The sequence below is a fragment of the Dama dama genome, chromosome 24 (genome assembly GCF_033118175.1).
Source record: "Dama dama isolate Ldn47 chromosome 24, ASM3311817v1, whole genome shotgun sequence".
Classification (NCBI taxonomy): domain Eukaryota; kingdom Metazoa; phylum Chordata; class Mammalia; order Artiodactyla; family Cervidae; genus Dama; species Dama dama.
In genome coordinates, this window is record NC_083704.1 from 61,796,189 (window position 1) to 61,813,114 (window position 16,926).

The 16,926-nt window shown below is 60.6% G+C and overlaps 1 protein-coding gene across 5 annotated transcripts in view; it reads right to left on the bottom strand.

Moving 5' to 3' along the window:
• The window catches only part of SLC6A6 (solute carrier family 6 member 6), an 82,472-nt gene that overhangs the window by 11,009 nt on the left and 54,537 nt on the right, over positions 1-16,926 (bottom strand). For all 5 annotated transcript variants that reach the window (XM_061128937.1, XM_061128940.1, XM_061128938.1 and 2 more), the window contains 5 exons: positions 14,239-14,371; positions 8,401-8,535; positions 7,203-7,306; positions 6,942-7,066; positions 3,147-3,259 (listed from right to left, as the gene is read on the bottom strand). In XM_061128937.1, the coding sequence (XP_060984920.1) occupies positions 3,147-3,259; positions 6,942-7,066; positions 7,203-7,306; positions 8,401-8,535; positions 14,239-14,371 (610 nt within the window). The remainder of the gene's footprint in view (positions 1-3,146; positions 3,260-6,941; positions 7,067-7,202; positions 7,307-8,400; positions 8,536-14,238; positions 14,372-16,926) is intronic.

Here is a 16,926-nt window from a genome sequence, read left to right on the forward strand (position 1 = left end):
CCCTCTGGCTGCGCGCACACACCGCGCCCTCCTCGGACTGCGCGAACAGCGCACACCGTGCCCCCGCTCAGGCCCCGCGCATACCGCGCCCCCCTCGGGCTGCGCGCACACCGCGTCCCCCTCGGGCTGCGCGCACACCGCGTACCCCTCGGGCTGCGCGCACACACCGCGCCCTCCTCGGACTGCGCGCACAGCGCACACCGCGCCCCCGCTCAGGCCGCGCGCATACCGCGCCCCCCTCGGGCTGCGCGCACACCGCGTCCCCCTCGGGCTGCGCGCACACCGCGCCCCCCTCAGGGAGGCCAGCGAGAGCGACAGGCACCTGTCTCCACGTAGTGACCGTCCCACTCCCTCTCTCCGCAAACACCCCTCAGCCAAAGAGAATGCTCCCGAACCTAGGGACCCCCTCCTCGGCTGAGTGGGGCGCGCGCTCCCTGAGACTGGCTGTGCATCTCTGCACGTCCACAGGAGGGAGCTATGTGCTGGGGGGAGAAACTCAGGCTGAAAGGCCGGCCCGTCCCTGGTGGTCCAGAGGTTGAGTCCACCTTCCCGCGCAGGGGACACCGGTTCCATCCCTGGCTTGGAACGAAGACCCCACGTGCTGCCGGGCAACTAAGCCCGCGCGCCACCACTGGGACCCGACATAGTCAAAAATAAGCAAGTAAATATCTTTCAAAAAAAGGGAAGGCCAGCTCGCAGGGATGAACTGGCAGCTCTGGGAGCCGTCAGGCATGGCTTCAGTCCCTAACCCGCTGGGTGCGGCCGAGCCCCGGCTGTCTCTGAGCCTAGCTTCCGCGGCTCTGGGGGACAGTTGTCCGTAAATACGGGACACTGCATACTAAGGAGCTGATGCTTAAAAGCGAGGCGGCGACGGGAGGAAAAGGGGGTTTTCGTGGGGACAGGCTTTCCGTTTGGGAAGATGAGAAAGTTCTGGAGATGGTGGTGATGGCTACGACGACATGAGTGTGCTTAATGCACGGATCGAGCACTCACAAATGGGCGCTCAGTGGCTTCAGTCATGTCCGGCTCTGCGACCCTATGGACTGTAGTCCGCCAGCCTCTTCTGTCCAGTGGGATTTTTCCAGGCAAGAATACTGGACGGGTTTGCCATTCCCTTCTTCAGACAATCTTCCCGACGCAGGGATCAAACCAGCGTCTCCTCCTTTGCAGCTGGGTCCTCTACCTCTGAGCCGCCGGGGAAGCCATAAAGATGGCTAGAGGGTCAATTTCACGTTCTGTGTATTTTTCCACACGTGACACGTGAAGCCTGGTCCGAGTGGACAGCTCGCAGGGTAGGGCCCTTATCATGGCTGGTGTTGATGCATCTATAAACCTTCCTCCACGTCCGGAGTTCACACGGGTGCAGCGGAGGGATCCCAGCACTCAAAGCCCACCACGCCCCTTCCTGGGGCGTCAATCAGGCGGGTTGTTCGGTGCCGCGAGCTGCACGCTCTGAACCAGAAGAGCTGGCGCTCTGGGCGAGGCTGCCCTGGAGAGCTTCAAACCGCCCGAAGTGAAGGGCGCACAGCCTCCACCAGGCCCCACCTGCCTCCCACGGGCAATCTAATGAATAACCACCTGTGCCCCTTCCGCAGCCCAAGAGGCCAGTCTGGAGATGGCCTGCTTTGTCATTTATTAACCTCTTTCTGTTTTCTTTTTTGGGTTTTGCTGAGAGCTCTGGAAGAGGTTATAAAAGCCGGCTGCCGGGGGCCTCCTAAGGCCAAGCTCATTAACCAGGGGTGATGGATGGAGCCATCTCGCTGTTTACACAGCTCAAGTTCATCAACAACCTCTCGTTATTTTTGTTTCCCGTCTCCCAAATGTTTTCCTTCGGTCTTCTCTGCTAATCCTGGTCTTCTTTCTGCCAAACCCTCCGCTCTGCTCTGGACCTTGTTAGCGGACCGCCCTCTCTCCCCTGCCTGACCTTCTGAGACTTCCCATCTCCCAGGTCCTGAGTCCCGGGGGGCCCATCTGGTCACTGGCCTCCAGGCCGCTGCTTGGGGGACGGTGGGCAAGGCTCTCTCCTGAAGGGGTGCAGCCCCCGCCTCTCACAGGGTCCCAGATGCCCAGACTTCTGTGAGGTATCCGGACCCCGGGCTGGCACACGAGGCTGCCTGTCAGAGACTGGCCTCGGATGGAGGCCCCTGGCTGGCCCTGGGCACAGGACTAGCCCGCCCTGCACATCCTAACTGCCCCCTCCTGGAGCCACACTTGTGCTCTCGAGACGGCCTCAGTGAAAACACGCCTATTTCCAGGGAAAGGAGTCCCAGGGGCTCGCTCTAACGTCCTCCGGGCACCATTGACTGCTCCCCATAGCGTGCTTCACCAAAGGCAACGAAGATATAATCATACCCATTTACCGGATGAGGAAACTGAGGCTGGGGTGGAGGAAACGTGTTCAACAAAGCAACACCGTGGGGGTGAGTGGGACTGGCAACTGAGTCTCCAAAGGCAGACACAGCCCCGGCTGACACACGTGGACACACCCCGGGGAGGGGGGAGGCCTAAGCCCTGGAGGGCTGGGACGTGGGGGTTGAGAGGTGCAGGGAAAGACAATAGGGTAATGGGGTTCCTGTCTGTGTGGGGAGGGCAGGGGGACGTTGAGCGAGGCTCTGGGGGCTCGGTTTCCCTGCAGGGGCCAAGCCCGCAGACCCACGTGCCCTAGGAGGTGGCGAGCACAGCCCGGTTCCAGCTTCCGTGGCCGCGCTCAGGACTGTCAGTGGCCACTCGCGCCCCGGACAGCTGTGTTGGCCGCCTGCCGGAACGGCCTGTGCGCCGGGTCCCGCCGGGGCCTGCCCGGGGGCTCCGTGCCCCGCGGCTTGTGCCCCCCACTGTGGTCTCACCCTTCTCCTTGTACCCCTGGGCCCACAACCTGAGGCTGTCTCTCTCTCCCTCGCTGAGGTCAAAGGCTCGAGCTTTGGCGCAGATGACATCCTGCTGCCGCCCTGGACCATTCCCTCCCCCGGGGTCCAGGAACCCTTGCTGGCTGCAGCTGCTGCAGGCGTGATATGAGGCTGTGTGTGTGTGTGTGTGTGTTGGGGGTTGCAACCGTCTCATCACATTGCAGAGGGAGGCTCTGCCAGAACCAGGTTTCTAGGGGGGACCATTCCCCTCCGCAGGGGGCCATCCCCTCACTCTGCACGTACCTGGCTATCCAGTCCAAGCAAGAGAAGCATAATGAAAAAAAGGATGGACCAAAATGTGGGCAGCGGCATCATCGTCACGGCTTTTGGGTAGGCGATGAAGGCCAGGCCAGGACCTAAGGGGAGAGAAGATGGGGGGGGGGGGGCGGGCAGAGGGGGTCATCGGTGACCGAGCTGCCTTGAGCCCCGGAGCCACACGAGACACTCGGGGTCCGGGGCGGGTCTCCCCAGTCCCCGATGCAGGGGCCCGCCTGGGGTAAGAGACCAGGCCTGTTCTCACTCGGGGTGGGACGCGTGGGGCTCAGGCGGGGGCCCGTTTTAGCATCTGTCTCCTACGCAGCAGCACGGCTGGCCTTCTCAGGAACCAGGTTCCGAGCGGACACCGGTTATGGGTGGGGGCAGACGGGACCGAGTTGGGACTCCGTCTGCCTGCTGGGGAAAGCAGGGACTCCCCGCTCCCCCCAAAACCAGAGAACCGCATCAATGTTTGCTGGAAGGAAGCAAAACCAGGGAGCGCGCTCTGGTTACCTGACTACCAATCCCTGTTTGCAGAGAAAAGCTTTCTACTGAAACAATGAACGCGTGGCCAGAAAAATGAAGACGGAACCACGCCCTGCGGGGCCCACGTGTCTTCGGGGTGAATCTGTGCACCCCCCCCAGCACCGTGACAGCTGAGGCCCAAAGCCAAGGGAGAGGTGAGCGGGGTAAGACCCCAGGCGGGCAGCCCCCTGGCCGCAGTCCAGTCTTCCACCCACCACTTCCTCTCTCCACATCACCACGTGCCCTCAGGGGGCGGTCTCCCCGCAGGGGTGGGGGGCAGGCTCCCGTCAGTGAACCCCAAGGAGGCTTCTCCTGCTCAGATTATCGGGTGCTGGGGCCACTTCCTTGGCAAAGGGCTCTGGTCTCCAGGGGGTGCTCTGACACGCAGGGAGAATCCCCACCAGCTCTGGCGGGTGCCTCCAATTGCAAATGTCCCCTCCCGCCTCCAGCTGGGCCTGAGCGAAGACAACCAGGAGAAGGGCTGAGTTGTAACCAAGGCCTGTGGGTCCCTCAGAGGGTCGGGAGCCGCAAAAGAGAGAAGGGCTTGGGCTAAACAAAAAATATAAAGTAAAATCCACAACTAAAAAAAAAAAAAAAGAAAAAAAGTCAAGAAACGTGAAACAAACAGGGCTGGAGGATATTTAAAACAGTAAAACAGGGATCGGGAACAAAATGAATGGTCTAAGAAAGAAAAACAAAAAACAGCTTTGAAATAAATTATAGCCAGAAACCACATCGCACGGCGTTGACCACACGCGTGGCGGCGAGGGTGAGTCCCGTTACGTCCAGAGTCCACCCCCATGTAAGCAAAGTCCGACCGTGACTGTGACTGTGTCCTCGGAGGCGATGGTGGAAAACCCCCAGGAAGGGTGCAAGGGCGCTCATCCCAACCCCAAAGCCCTGACTGGAGTAGGACCCTCGTCTCCATGGGACTGGGGCCCCCTGGGACCCCCACGTCAGCTCCGGCCTGACCGTAGGCGGCACGGGAGGTGTCAACCCTGCCGCCGAGAGACAGATGTAAAATGGGGCCCCCACCCCAGCCCACCCCCGCCCGCCCGCTGGGCCCTGAGCCTTCTGGACAGCTACTTCTGTATTTCAGTGCGTGGCCTTTCTCAAGCCAGCCTCGGGGAGAGGGTGTGAGCATCCTTCTCTGAAAGCAAGGGGACTGAAGATGGAGGGCAGGAGACGCGGCAGCCGCTGAGCCCCTGGGGCAGCAGAGACGCCCACGCTACGCTTCATTTGCAATGTGCGCTCCTCAGGGCTAAATAATTATCTTGTTCCAATGCACTTCGCTCAATATGGCTCTTGTTAAAAAGCTTATTAGCGAAATAATCACCCTTGATATGTCGGCTGTTCAGACATCACCGTGGGGGAATAAACAACAAGGTCTTTGAAGTGAACGGGAATAAGACACAACTTAGCTTGATGGTGAAGACGTAGGTTACAGTACCTAGCTGTCTGCAGAGAAGGATCTATTTCATGTACCAACAGATTACCTCCCACCGCTCAACTCCCTCCACACTCCTGGCCATTCCCCACCAATCAGAATTGGTTGGCAAGCCCTCAGCTGAAGAATAGCCATTTGCAAAGGGGGTGTCAACTCTCCCCTCGGTCACTCTGCCAGACTCCCACGCGGGCATGGCTTCTTCACTTCTGCAACTACTTCCTGGGTCCCTCAGTCTCCAGCCTGCCTCTGAGGGCTCCCAGGGAAGGAGAACTCTGTCTAAACGTCTGATCTGGGACCCGGGACAGGGCAGAGGTGCGTGGGGCCGAGGCGTGGGCTGGCCAGGACTGCCCCGCAGCACTGGGTGAAGGAGGGGACTGGGGTGGGGGGAAGCGGGGCCTGGGGCTCCGAGAGGCTCACACACCACGGGCCTGAGGCCATCACATACGTGCAGGGTGGGACGGGGAGGCTGGAGGGGGCACGTCCTCATGTGAGAGGGGCCTGTCCAGCCTCTGGTGGGCACCCTGCCCAGGACACCGCAGATCCGACCTTGAGCAGCCAAGCTGCTGGTCACAGGGGTGGCGCTGACCTCTGAATACACGATGCTGAGGTCCCCAAGCTCCAATACTAGGGTCTCCGGCTGGGGAACAGGACACCACCCTGTGTTTCCAACAAGGGCAAGGACTCCAGCCTGCGCCCCGACAGTCGGGACCTTGCGGTTTCCTCTCGGCCCTGGGAGAAGCCTCAGTCTAGGACCTTCACCTACCCCCAGGTGGCCCCTGAGGGCTCCTGGCAAGTTGGGAGGTCAGGCTGGGCACAAGCACAACAACCGCCCTCTGGGTGACCTGGGCAGGACGGGAGGCGGGCAGAGGAGCAGGAAAGGCGGACCCCGGGGGTCCAGGAGAGAGGTCTCAGGGCCACATGGAAGCCCTGCCGCTCAGAGCCGCGGGCCCAGGACTGGGAGCTCGTGGGGGCACCTCTTAGAACTGGGGCACCTAGGCTTCTGAGGCTCTGGGGTCGTGGCAGCTGAAGCCCTGACAATTCTCGGGTTCCAGAGCCATCTTGCTGGAACCCCAGGATCCCAGCCTCAGCCTCCAGGCTCTGCAGACTCTGGCTCTAAGACCATCTCCACTTGCAGCTGTCTTGCAGTGGGGAGCGTCCCACCCATGGAGCCTGCACCCCCGAGGGGTGGAGGGGTCTCCACAACCTACCCCAAAACTGAACCTGTCACCGTCCCAGAGGGCGGCCTGTCACACCCGGTCCTTCCCCAGCTGGGGCAAAAACGGTGGGTGCTTGACACAGGGCAGAGACTGACCCAGTCAAACCAGGAGACAGCGGTGGGATGAATGAAGGGGGTCGCTTAGAGCCAAGTGCAAAATACAGAAACGGAAGCTGAGAAGGTGGCGACGGGATGCCGACGGGTGGCTGCCCTGCCCCTGAGTGAGGAAAGTGCTGTCTGTTGCTGAAACCAGGAGTTTGCTATAGGGAAGGACAGGGAGTGGGGTGGGGTGGGGGGGCGGTGCGGAAAGACCACTTGAGAAGCGCTGAGTATTCCCTCGACTTGACCAGCCCCTGTGTTTCTGCCATCCCTGGGGCAAAACCGCAGTGAAGATGTTTCCAATCTAGCTTCTGAACTCTTTGAAACCTGGGGGACATCGTGGTGCGAGAAGGGGGTGGGGTGGGGGTCCACTTCGGAAACCAGGCTCACCGCCCCCCAAAGCCCCTGGGCGGGGGGGTCTGGCTTCATGCCTGCAGTACTCGGCTCACACACTAGGTGGCAGTGCCCACCACCACTGCCACCGACACCACCATACCTGACTCAGCCACATCGGCAATGTCCACCCCTTGCTCTTGTGCCATGAAGCCCAGGATGGAAAAAATTGCGAAGCCAGACACAAAACTGGTACCACTGTTCAGGCATCCCAGCAGCATACAGTCCCTATGTTACACATATGTCAGGGAGCAAGTTAATTCACAACACAAGGAAGCCACGCTCCCTAACTTCTCTTTTTTTTTTCTTCTCTTTAAACATCATCACTTCTAAGGCCCACCAGGCCTGCCGGCGCACGACTTGCCTGTATGAGTTGTACTTGTACTTGTTGTAGCTCCCCAGCGAGGTCATGGCCCCCAGGCAGATGGCGTAGGAGAAGAATATCTGGGTCCCGGCATCGATCCATACCTGGGGAGGGCGCGGGGGCAGGGGGAGGGAGGCGAAGACAAGACAAGAAGGGACGTCAGAGCCGGCTTCCTGGAGGCGGCGGCGTGGGTCCCAAGGACTCCGCCTCGAGGTGTGCGGATTCTCCATGCGATCGGCGTGCATCGGTGCTGGAATCCAGGGTGCAAGCAGAACCCCAGGAGTCTAAGGGCCGCCCCCCTCCCAGTTCACTGAGCATCAGGGTTAAGAGGCCCCACTTTTAAAGCAGAGGGACGTGGAGTCCAGCCACGGAATCATCGTGGGCAAGTCCATATGACTCCCGGAGCCTCGGTTTTCACACCTGTAAAGTGGGCTCCGCTCCCCTGCCCCACAGTGCTTCTTTTTTTTTTTGCAGGTTCAAAGAGTTAAGATTTAGCCCAGCGCCAGGTACACGGTAAGCCTGTAAGTCAAGGCTGCTATCCTTGACTAGTCACTGCTATTGTGTGGGGACCCCCGCCTGAGTTGGAAGTGGGAGGAATTCCCGGATGGATTATGCAGGCAAAGCCGTTCCCACCCAGGGTGAGAGGACCGTGGGGAAGAGACCCGAAGCAGCACAGGCCTTTGGGGACAACCTAAAGGCTGAGGACCCTGGGGACAGAAGGCCCTGAAACAGGCCCGTGAGAGCTCTGACCCCCGCGGCCATGTGGCTGAGTGCCTTGGTGGGGGGGCACCGTTAGTGTTTGTCCCCCCGACCTTCTAAGAGGTCACAACTCTGAACTCCGCCCTAAGCCCAGGGCGCCCCCATGATGCAGCCTCAAGGCCGCCGTGGGGAGAGGAGACCCGTTTCCTGAGACGTCTCTGCCTTACCTGGCACCGTGCCTAAAGCAGCCTCTATAATTGGCCCGCCTCGGGAGGCCCTCGACATGAAAAGATACACACCGCCAGGATGGCCGGCGGGCACCATGAGCCACCCCCCAGGGCCCAGTGGAAAAGTACCAGGGCTGACAGTACCCGCCCCCCCGCCTCCGTCCCGGCTCCATCTGGGGGCCCAGAAGCACGGGCACGGCTTCGGTTTCTTTCCCCGCTGCCGGCCCCGGGGTGTGGGGGTGGGGTAGGGAGGCCAGGCTGCCCCGCGGTACCTCTGGGTCCTCCAGGCGGCTGATGTCGGGGTACAGATAGAACTTGATGCCTGCGCCCGCGCCGGGCAGCGTCAGCCCACGGACCAGGAGCACCAGGAGCATGGCGAACGGGAAGGTGGCCGTGAAGTAGACGACCTGCAAGGGGCGGGAGCCGTTCAGCCATTCCCCGACCCAGCATCCGCTCCAAGGCCAACGCTCCAGGGCCAGGCTTGCTGCCTCCCTTGCTGAGCGACCTTGGGTGTGTTGCTCACCCTCTCTGGGCCGCAGGCGCCTCACCGGCAACCTGGGTATAAAGCACGTACATACCTCACACACAGACTTACTGACATTTGAATCCTGCAAATATTTATGGGGCCCTGCAAATACAGAGAGCCAGTCCCTGCCCTCATGGAACTGACATTGCAACAGGTGAAAAAAGGAAAAGGCACAATAACAGAGTAAATGATCGCGCGTGGATGCCCAGGGGTCGGCCCACAGCGCGTAGTACGGATCAGCTAACATTTGCAGGGAGGCCTGGCGGGCTGCAGTCCACGGGGTCTCAGAGTCAGACACGAATGAGCAACTGAACATTGGCAGCGTTCGTATGACCTGTGGTTCAGAACCAGGTCGTGTGGGTTCAAATCCTTGCTCCGTCCCCTCATGTGCTGTGTGACCTCGGGCATGATGCTCACCCTCTCTGGGCCTGTGGCCTCATGTGTAGAGTGGGGATAAGGGACACAGAAGGCCCTCACTACTGGGCAAGGCGAGGATTCAACAGAATGATGCTCACAACGTGGTCAAAACAGCACAAGGCAGGTGGCTGCTTAGACGTGCAAAAAATGGGGTCTTTTGTTGGCCGGGTGATTGTGCAGGAAGCACCGGGGAACTTCTGGAGAGGAAACCAGGATGCGTCGCGCCTCACGTCCCAGGCAGGGTGAGGTCAACGCCAGGCGGGGACCACAGACGACCCGGACCACGCCTTTCCATCCCCAGGGCCCTGCCCTACTTCCTCTCCCCGTCCTGTCCCCAAAACACTGGCCTTCAAACCTCCTGTGGCCTCCACTTACAGATTGGATTTTCCCAACTTTCACTCCAGCACAAGAAGCTCCCAGGAGGGGCGTGTGCCTGAGACAGGGCTCGAAGGTGCCCGGGGGCAGTGACAGTGAAATCGTGCTACTTCGGTTGGGCCCTGGCTGAGCCCAGTCTCCTGAGCAGCAGCCTACCCCATGCTCGGCACGTCCGCAAATCAGTGTGCTGGCCGCCTTGCTGTCAGAGGACGAACAGAGGCTGGGCGGGGCTCCCAGACGTCTTCAAACCACCACTGCGCACAGGGCATCTTGGTGCGTGGTGGAGGACATGCGAAAGTCCGTGGTGACCGGCAGGAATCCTGAGGCTAGCTCACAGAGCCCCCAGCTCCTTCTGAGGGGGTCGGGGGACCAGGGAGGGGGGCCATTGCATGGCCAGTGCGCCCATTTTCCAGGTGTGGAAACTGAGGCCGAGAGCAGGATGAAGGTTCGCGGTGCTGGGGGCGGGGACAGTGCCAGGACAGACACTCCCGGGACCCAGATGACAGACACAGACAGAGGGTGACAGAGCTCTGAGCCTCACCCAGCTGCCGCGGGAAGCCTCGATGGAGCCACCATCCCTTTGAGTAGAAACTAAAAGCAGGCTTTGAAAAGGGCGCGAAGGAAGCTCTCAGGGCCCGCCGGGCTCAGCTGCCCCCGGCCAGCGCCAGCTGCCAGGGTTTACCGAGTGCTTCCTGTGTGCTGGGTGCGATGCACGTGCAGTAACTTCTGCGCTCAGCGGGTCCTGCCCTGACCCCGTCTGCAGATGGGGAAACTGAGGCCCGCAGAGCCGTCCCTTGCCCACGGGTCACGCGGCACTCAGGCGGCAGAGCTGGATGGTCTAGCACCTGCTTCAGCGACGACAGCACAGCAGGAAAGAGCCCCTCAGCGTCTGCGGTTTGTCCGGCCCTCCCAAAGAGAGGGCTCCTGAGGGCCCCAGGGCTCAGGTCGGAGATCCGGCTCTGCGGCAGGCTGGCTGTCAGACCCTAGGCAAGCTATGGCCCCTCTCTGGGCTCCACGTCCCCACCTGAAGCCCCCTCCGTATCTGCGGGCCCGTCTCCCCGAGACCGCCCTGCAGGCTTCTCCCGAAGACAGGAGAGCCCTCTGTGTCCCAGGGACCAGTGGGTAGACGTGGAAGGTGGGGGCCGGCCAGGAAGCCACGAAGGGGCAAAAGAAAGACGGCTGGCCCGCAGGCTGCTCTGGCCCCAGCCCCTGCCCTGCGGAGAACAATGGTGCTGACAGCTGCAGGCCAGGGCGGAGGGCCCCCCCTCAAAGTGCGCGGCCCCCCGGGCCCCTGGGCTGGGCAGGCGGGCGAGGGTGGGGGGCTTCGTGTCGGGGACACAGGACACCTCCCAGGCCTGGCGTGTGTGTGTGTGTGTGTGTGCGCGTGTCTATGTGTGTGTGTGTGTGTGTGTGTCTGTGTGTGGGGGGGGGTGTCTGTGTGTGCGCGTGTCTATGTGTGTGTGTCTGTGTGTGTGTGGGGGTGTCTGTGTGTGTACGTGTCTATGTGTGTGTGTCTGTGTGTGTGTCTGTGTGTGTGGGGGGGTGTCTGTGTGTGTGCGTGTCTATGTGTGTGTGTCTGTGTGTGTGTCTGTGTGTCTGTGTGTGTCTGTCTGTGTGTCTGTGTGTCTGTGCGTGTCTATGTGTGTGTGTCTGTGTGTGTCTATGTATATGCATGCGTGTCTGTGTGTCTGTGTGTCTGTGTGTGTCTGTGTCTATGTGTGCACGCTTCCTCCCCAAGCCCAGGGCAGCACACCCCACCTGCTCACACCACCGCGGCGGCCTCTCTGGCAGGACACCCTTGTTTTGCAGAATCTGCCGAGGCCCAGTCCCTGAGCGCCATCCTCTCAGCCTCCCCGTGACTCTCGGGATCCCCGCGGGAGCGGCTCTGCCAGGCGCCACCAGTGGGCCTCTGGCGGGGGCCCTGTGCCGGGATGTGGTATTTTTCCACTCTTGCTGGCAAACCTCCGTGGCAGCTCTGAGCCCGCGACCCAAAAGCCCTGCGGCCCAACTGCCCTGGAAACTTACAAAGCCAGCGCTTCCTCCTCCCCCGGGGATGGTGGGCAGAGGGCGGCCGGCCAGGCACGAGGGGGACAGGCTGGTCTCTGCCTCCCTGGGCTTCCTCTGCGGAGGTCGTCTGGGCAGCGAGGGTCCCTCACCCCAGAGGCCCAGGGCCTGGCAGGCGCCAAGCACCTCATGTGTGTTTGGGGGGAGCACACGACTCATCTCACACGGGGGGAAACTGAGGCTCCTGGGGGAAGGGACTGATCATGCAGAGGCTGCGGGCGCAGAGCCGAGACCCCACACCAGGTCTGGAGAGACTGGCCTGTGCTCGCGTCTGGGATTTGAACTCCCGGTGGGGTTCATGGGGCCGCCCTTCCTGTGGGAGGGTCTGGATCCCTGTAACCCACTGCGACCTATTGTGCTGCAAGAGCAGGCGACCACAGGAGGCAGGAGAATGCAGGGCCCCGAGGCTGGGCGCTGGGCTGCCTGAGCTCAAAGCTACCCGGGCTACCGACAAGCTGTGTAGACTTGAACAAATCAACCTCTCTGCCCCTCCATTTCCCCCAAAACATCTCCTCTTACCACCTCCTCTGTAAAACAGAGCAGGACCCACGCATACATCAGACGCCAGGAGATTAAAAGAGCCAATAATCAGAGCTGAGAACAGTGCCTGGCACAAGCATTCGCACCACGATCACAATTTCTTGGATGAATTGAGCAGCGGTGAACTCTGGGCGAAGTGTCAGACCCTCAGAAGGATGAATGACGTTACAAACAAGGGAACTGACATCCAGAGAGGCCAAGTGACCTGAACTCGGTCGGGTCTCGAGCCTCCCAGGCCTGGGCGCTCCCTCCTCCCCAGCCCCGGCCATGCTGGGGTCAGCCATTGAGCAAGGCCACAGCCAGGATGAGGCCATCCAGCCCCCACGGCGGCCGCAAACCTGGTCTATGGCCAGGGCTGGAAGTCACGGCCAGCGGCGGGCGGCCGAGGGGCTCGAGGAAGTCCTCGGATCCTCCCTGTGTTTGTCCTGGCTTCCCCGGGGGCTGGCCCCAGCCCTGCTATTGTTCTGGGGACCACGCCCGCCCCTGGGGGCCCGGAGCCTCTTCTCTGGGGGCGGCAGGGGGACCTCCAGCCAGTCACGTCCGTCAGCCGCCGTGGGACAGACCCGCGCCCTCTCCATTTCGTTTCGACTCTGGTCTCCTGCCCCTGCACGTGTCTCGGGTGAGGCTCACAGTTCCTGGCAGACATCAGCTCCTCCATCAGACTAGGGGCTCCCCGGGGGTCTGGTCAGATACACCTCTGGGCCTTTGAATGGCTCACCCCTCACTTCCTCCAGATCTACGCCTCTAAGCACCCTTCTTGGTGAGCCTTGCCCCTAACTGCACGCAATACTCCTGTCTTTCTCCACCACGTTATGCTCCCCTTCTAGTTCTTGTCTCTTCAGATCGTGACTTTACCTAATACGCCCTTCACCCAGTGAGAACGCGCAGTGAAAGTCCCTTCTCCCAGTGACGTCACCCACTGCCCATCACTGTCCTTCAAACGCCACCTTAAGTCTTTTGAACTTTGAGGGCGTCTGGATCTTAAAGAGATTGTCCCCAGTGGAGATGCAAATGAAGGGGGTCGGGGGATGGCAGACACGGGGCACGTGAGGGCAGACCAGCCAACGCTGTGGCTTAGTTAGTGCCCTGGGTTAGCCCGGGTGAGCCCAAGGGGACCCTCTGGAGGGTCTCTGCCTCCAGGATGACTATGGTATTATATTGTCTTGTGTTCTGATTACCAGGTCATCCATTGCCCGGCCCTGTTAACAGGTAACGTTTCAGTTACAGGCTAACAGTTTCATTATTGACAATATACCAGCTGCTCCTAAAACCTGCGTGAATAAGGTAACAGGAATTTTCAACTACCACCTTTGTTAACAGCTAACGGCTCGGTCACTATGTAACATATTAACCAGCGGCAGATACTTCAGCAACAGCCAGTGCTTAGGTTATGTGCAAACGACTTAATGATCGGTGCGAGCTCTCCTTAATAACTAACATCCTCGTTAACAGCTGAAATGTAAGGCCTAAGATAATTCAGTTAATCTGACTTAGCTGCAAAAATGCCAGTTGAGAAGTTTTGCTTCTCAAGCCTCAGTGTGCATTTGTATTATCTGGGGAAAAAGTGTTCAAATGCAGCTTCTGATTCTGTAGGTCTGGGGTCAGCCCCGCGGGTCTGCATTTCTAAAGAGTCTACAGGGGATGTTGAGGCTGCAAGGGTCCCTGTGGCTGGTAGCAGTCGGTAGCTAACAACACCGTTACCAGTTAACTTCTCACCGGCATCTCAGGGTTTGTTATCCGCTAACATCCACACAAGCCACCACTCCCCAGCGGGGTACCAGTGGTGTCTGGGCTTTTGGAGGGCTGCTGCTGCTGCTAAGTCGCTTCAGTCGTGTCTGACTCTGTGCGACCCCATAGACGGCGGCCCACCAGGCTCCGCCGCCCCTGGGATTCTCCAGGCAAGAACACTGGAGTGGGTTGCCATTTCCTTCTCCAGTTTGGAGAGCAGACCGCTCCATTTCAGGAATCTTGCAGGCTGATTGTCAAACCATCAGTAACTTCAAATTGGACCCGCTGGGCGGATTTGCATTGTGAAATGGGCAAACGCCACAACCGAGGGGGCTCCAGGTTTGCTAGGAGAACTGGTTAAGCAGGACCAGTTTCCAGCAGGAGGGCCCCGGGGGCGCGGGAGATGACCCTGCAGAGGGCCAGGCTCCACGAGGCGGGAGGGGAGGGGAGCAGAACTCACTTTGCCCGTGGACTTGACGCCCTTCCAGATGCAGAAGAAACAGACCAGCCAGACGAGCAGGAGGCAGAGAGCGAGGTCCCACTTCAGCGCGCCCGGCTCGTCAATCCCGGAAGACAGGCTCAGAACCTGCCGCCTTCAAGCAAACAGAGCCCCAAGTCAGACGGGCCGGCCCGGGGCCGGGAGAGCCGCACCGGGGTTCCAAGAGGCTGCGGCTCAGCCTGGCTCCAAGCTGCCGAATCCCGCGGGTCTCGGGAAATCTCAGGTAACCCTGGTTTCACAGAGTCCTGGGGAGGCCAGCCAGCGGGGTGGGTCTGGACTCCTGAGTCAGGCGAACCTGGGTTCTATCCAGCCAGGCCTCGGGCAAGTTAGGGTAAACCCCTAAGCCTCAGTTTCCTCATCTGTGAACTAGGTACTGATTCCTGTGTGATCGATTCTCACAGGCCCTTGCCCAGTGTCCCCAGTGGGCCAGACACTGGATTCCAACTGGGCTCCAGCGTGTGACCACTGCCTGCCTCAGTCTCCTCATCTCTAAAACGGGAATAACCACCTACCTCACTCCCCCTCCACCCCACATTCTCTGTCCTGTCCCTCTTTGCCCCCATTCCTTATCTGGATCTCTCGCTAAAAGATAAGTCTACAGGGTGTTGGTTGTATTTGTGGCTGCAGGACACCCACACACCTCTCTGTAGGGTTAGGAGAAAAGCCACATGAAGTACAAACTACTGGCCCCGGATGCCGCCAGCAGCCAGTAAACCGCGGCTGTCGTTACTGTCTCGGCGCTGAGACCCCAGGGCAGCTCCGGGAACCCAGGGAGAGCTGTTGCCTCCCCTGCCCCCGGCCAGGATTGCGACTTGGGAGGAGGGCTTGGGAGGAGGTGAGTGAACGGTCTGAAGGACGATCATCACAGACAAGTATCACAGGGCAGAGCCTGGGCCTCTGGGGTCCAAGAGCCGTGCTGACCAGGGGAGATGCCCACAGCGCTACTCAGACACGCCCCCGAGGGGCAGATGCCTCCTGAAGCTGGGGTGGGGCCAGCAGGCTGCTGAGAGACGATGAGACTTAATGCCCAGAAACCAACCTCGTGGTCCCAGCGCTCAGACTGCTGTGGCAGTGACCGAGGGCAGCCAGGCTGAGCACAATGACACTGGTCCCCAGGGCTCTGCCGTCACAGGCTCCTGTTCCCTAGGGGAAGCTGGCGCCCCCCTCAAGACCTAGCTCCTCGTTCAGGGGCCGCAGTCTCCGGCAGGAGAGGCAAGAGGGGCGTTGGACTTGCCCTCCGTGTCCCCTTCTGCAAAACACAAGCACGGGCTCCTGCCCCCAGGCCATCGGCAGCTCTCAGCCAGTCTGTGTGCAGACCAATCCCCAGGGTCAGGGCTCAGAGGGCCACCGGCCCAGGACGCTGTCTCACTGCTTCTCACTTTTCTCCAAAGAAGCTTCAACATGAGGACCTTGAATAAATCCAAGATTCCCACCTCGACTGGCACTCAGGCTTTTCTGCGGGTCACCCCGACATCCAGGGGCTCCTCCAGGCGCCGAGGTCGCATCAACGAGGCTTCTCTAATTTATCTCATCTGGTCCAAGGCCTGAGAGTCCCTGGCCCCATTTTACAGATGGGGAAAACTGAGGCTTGGGGATCCAACCACCCACGGACACACGGCCAGCAGGTGGCAGAGCTGCCACCCTATACCGGGGCTGTCCGACCCCCAAAGCCAGTGCTCACCCGGCTCCAGTACCTCTTCTGATTAACACAGAAAACGGAGCCTTCACTTTAACAAGAATCGTTCCAGGCCTTGCTTTGGCAGGGCCCGCTGGACCCTCAGGGCCGGGGTCATCCTCGCGAGGCAGGCTGCTCACCTGGTCAAGTACATGGGTCTGGCCCTGCGGTAGCTTCAGAACAAAGCCCTTCCCGCCGCGGCCTCCAGGGCTCGGCTCCTTCCACGAAGCTGAGGCCTGCTGGGCAGCGGCCAAGTCTTCCGTGTGAATGGGCAGCCTCGGGGAGGCACCTTTCCGCCGCCAGGCTTCCAGGGAGGTCTCCTGCGATGCTCTGGATGACTAGTGTCCTTCCGGCTCCCCGGCCACCCCCTCACCCTGGACATCGCCCTTGGGGGGAGTCTGTCTTGCCTACCAGACTCCAGATGCACCGCGGAGGAGGCACACAGCGGGTGCTCGGCCAGTGCCGCGGGGTTCCAGTCACAAGAAGGCCTTTCCTTTCTCCTTAGGGGTGGGCTGACCGAGGAGCCCAAAGCCCCGATTCTGACGAAACCCGCCACACGCTCAGGTCACTGGCATCCTCCTGCCGGCTCCCACCCCCGCGCTGGGCAAACCTGTGGTGCCCACTACGGACGGGAGGGGCCCACGTGGCCTTGTTCTGGCAGCTGCCCAGCCACAGAGGCCACAACGGGGAAACCGAGTCATGCACTTGCTTCTCCACGGCTGGTGGCAAAGCCCCTCCGAGGTACCAGCAGTAACTGTTGAAGGCACCTTTCCTGCGATCCAGCAATTCTATCCCAAGACTCTCCTGGATGATATGGCCAATGACAGGGTCCACCCTAAGCTGTTCGGGCTTCCCAGGTGGCGCTAGAACCCACCTGCCAATGCAGGAGATGTAAGAGACGCGGGTTCGATCCCTGGGCTGGGAAGATCCCCTGGAGGAGGGCACGGCAACCCACTCCAGTGTTCTTGCCTGGA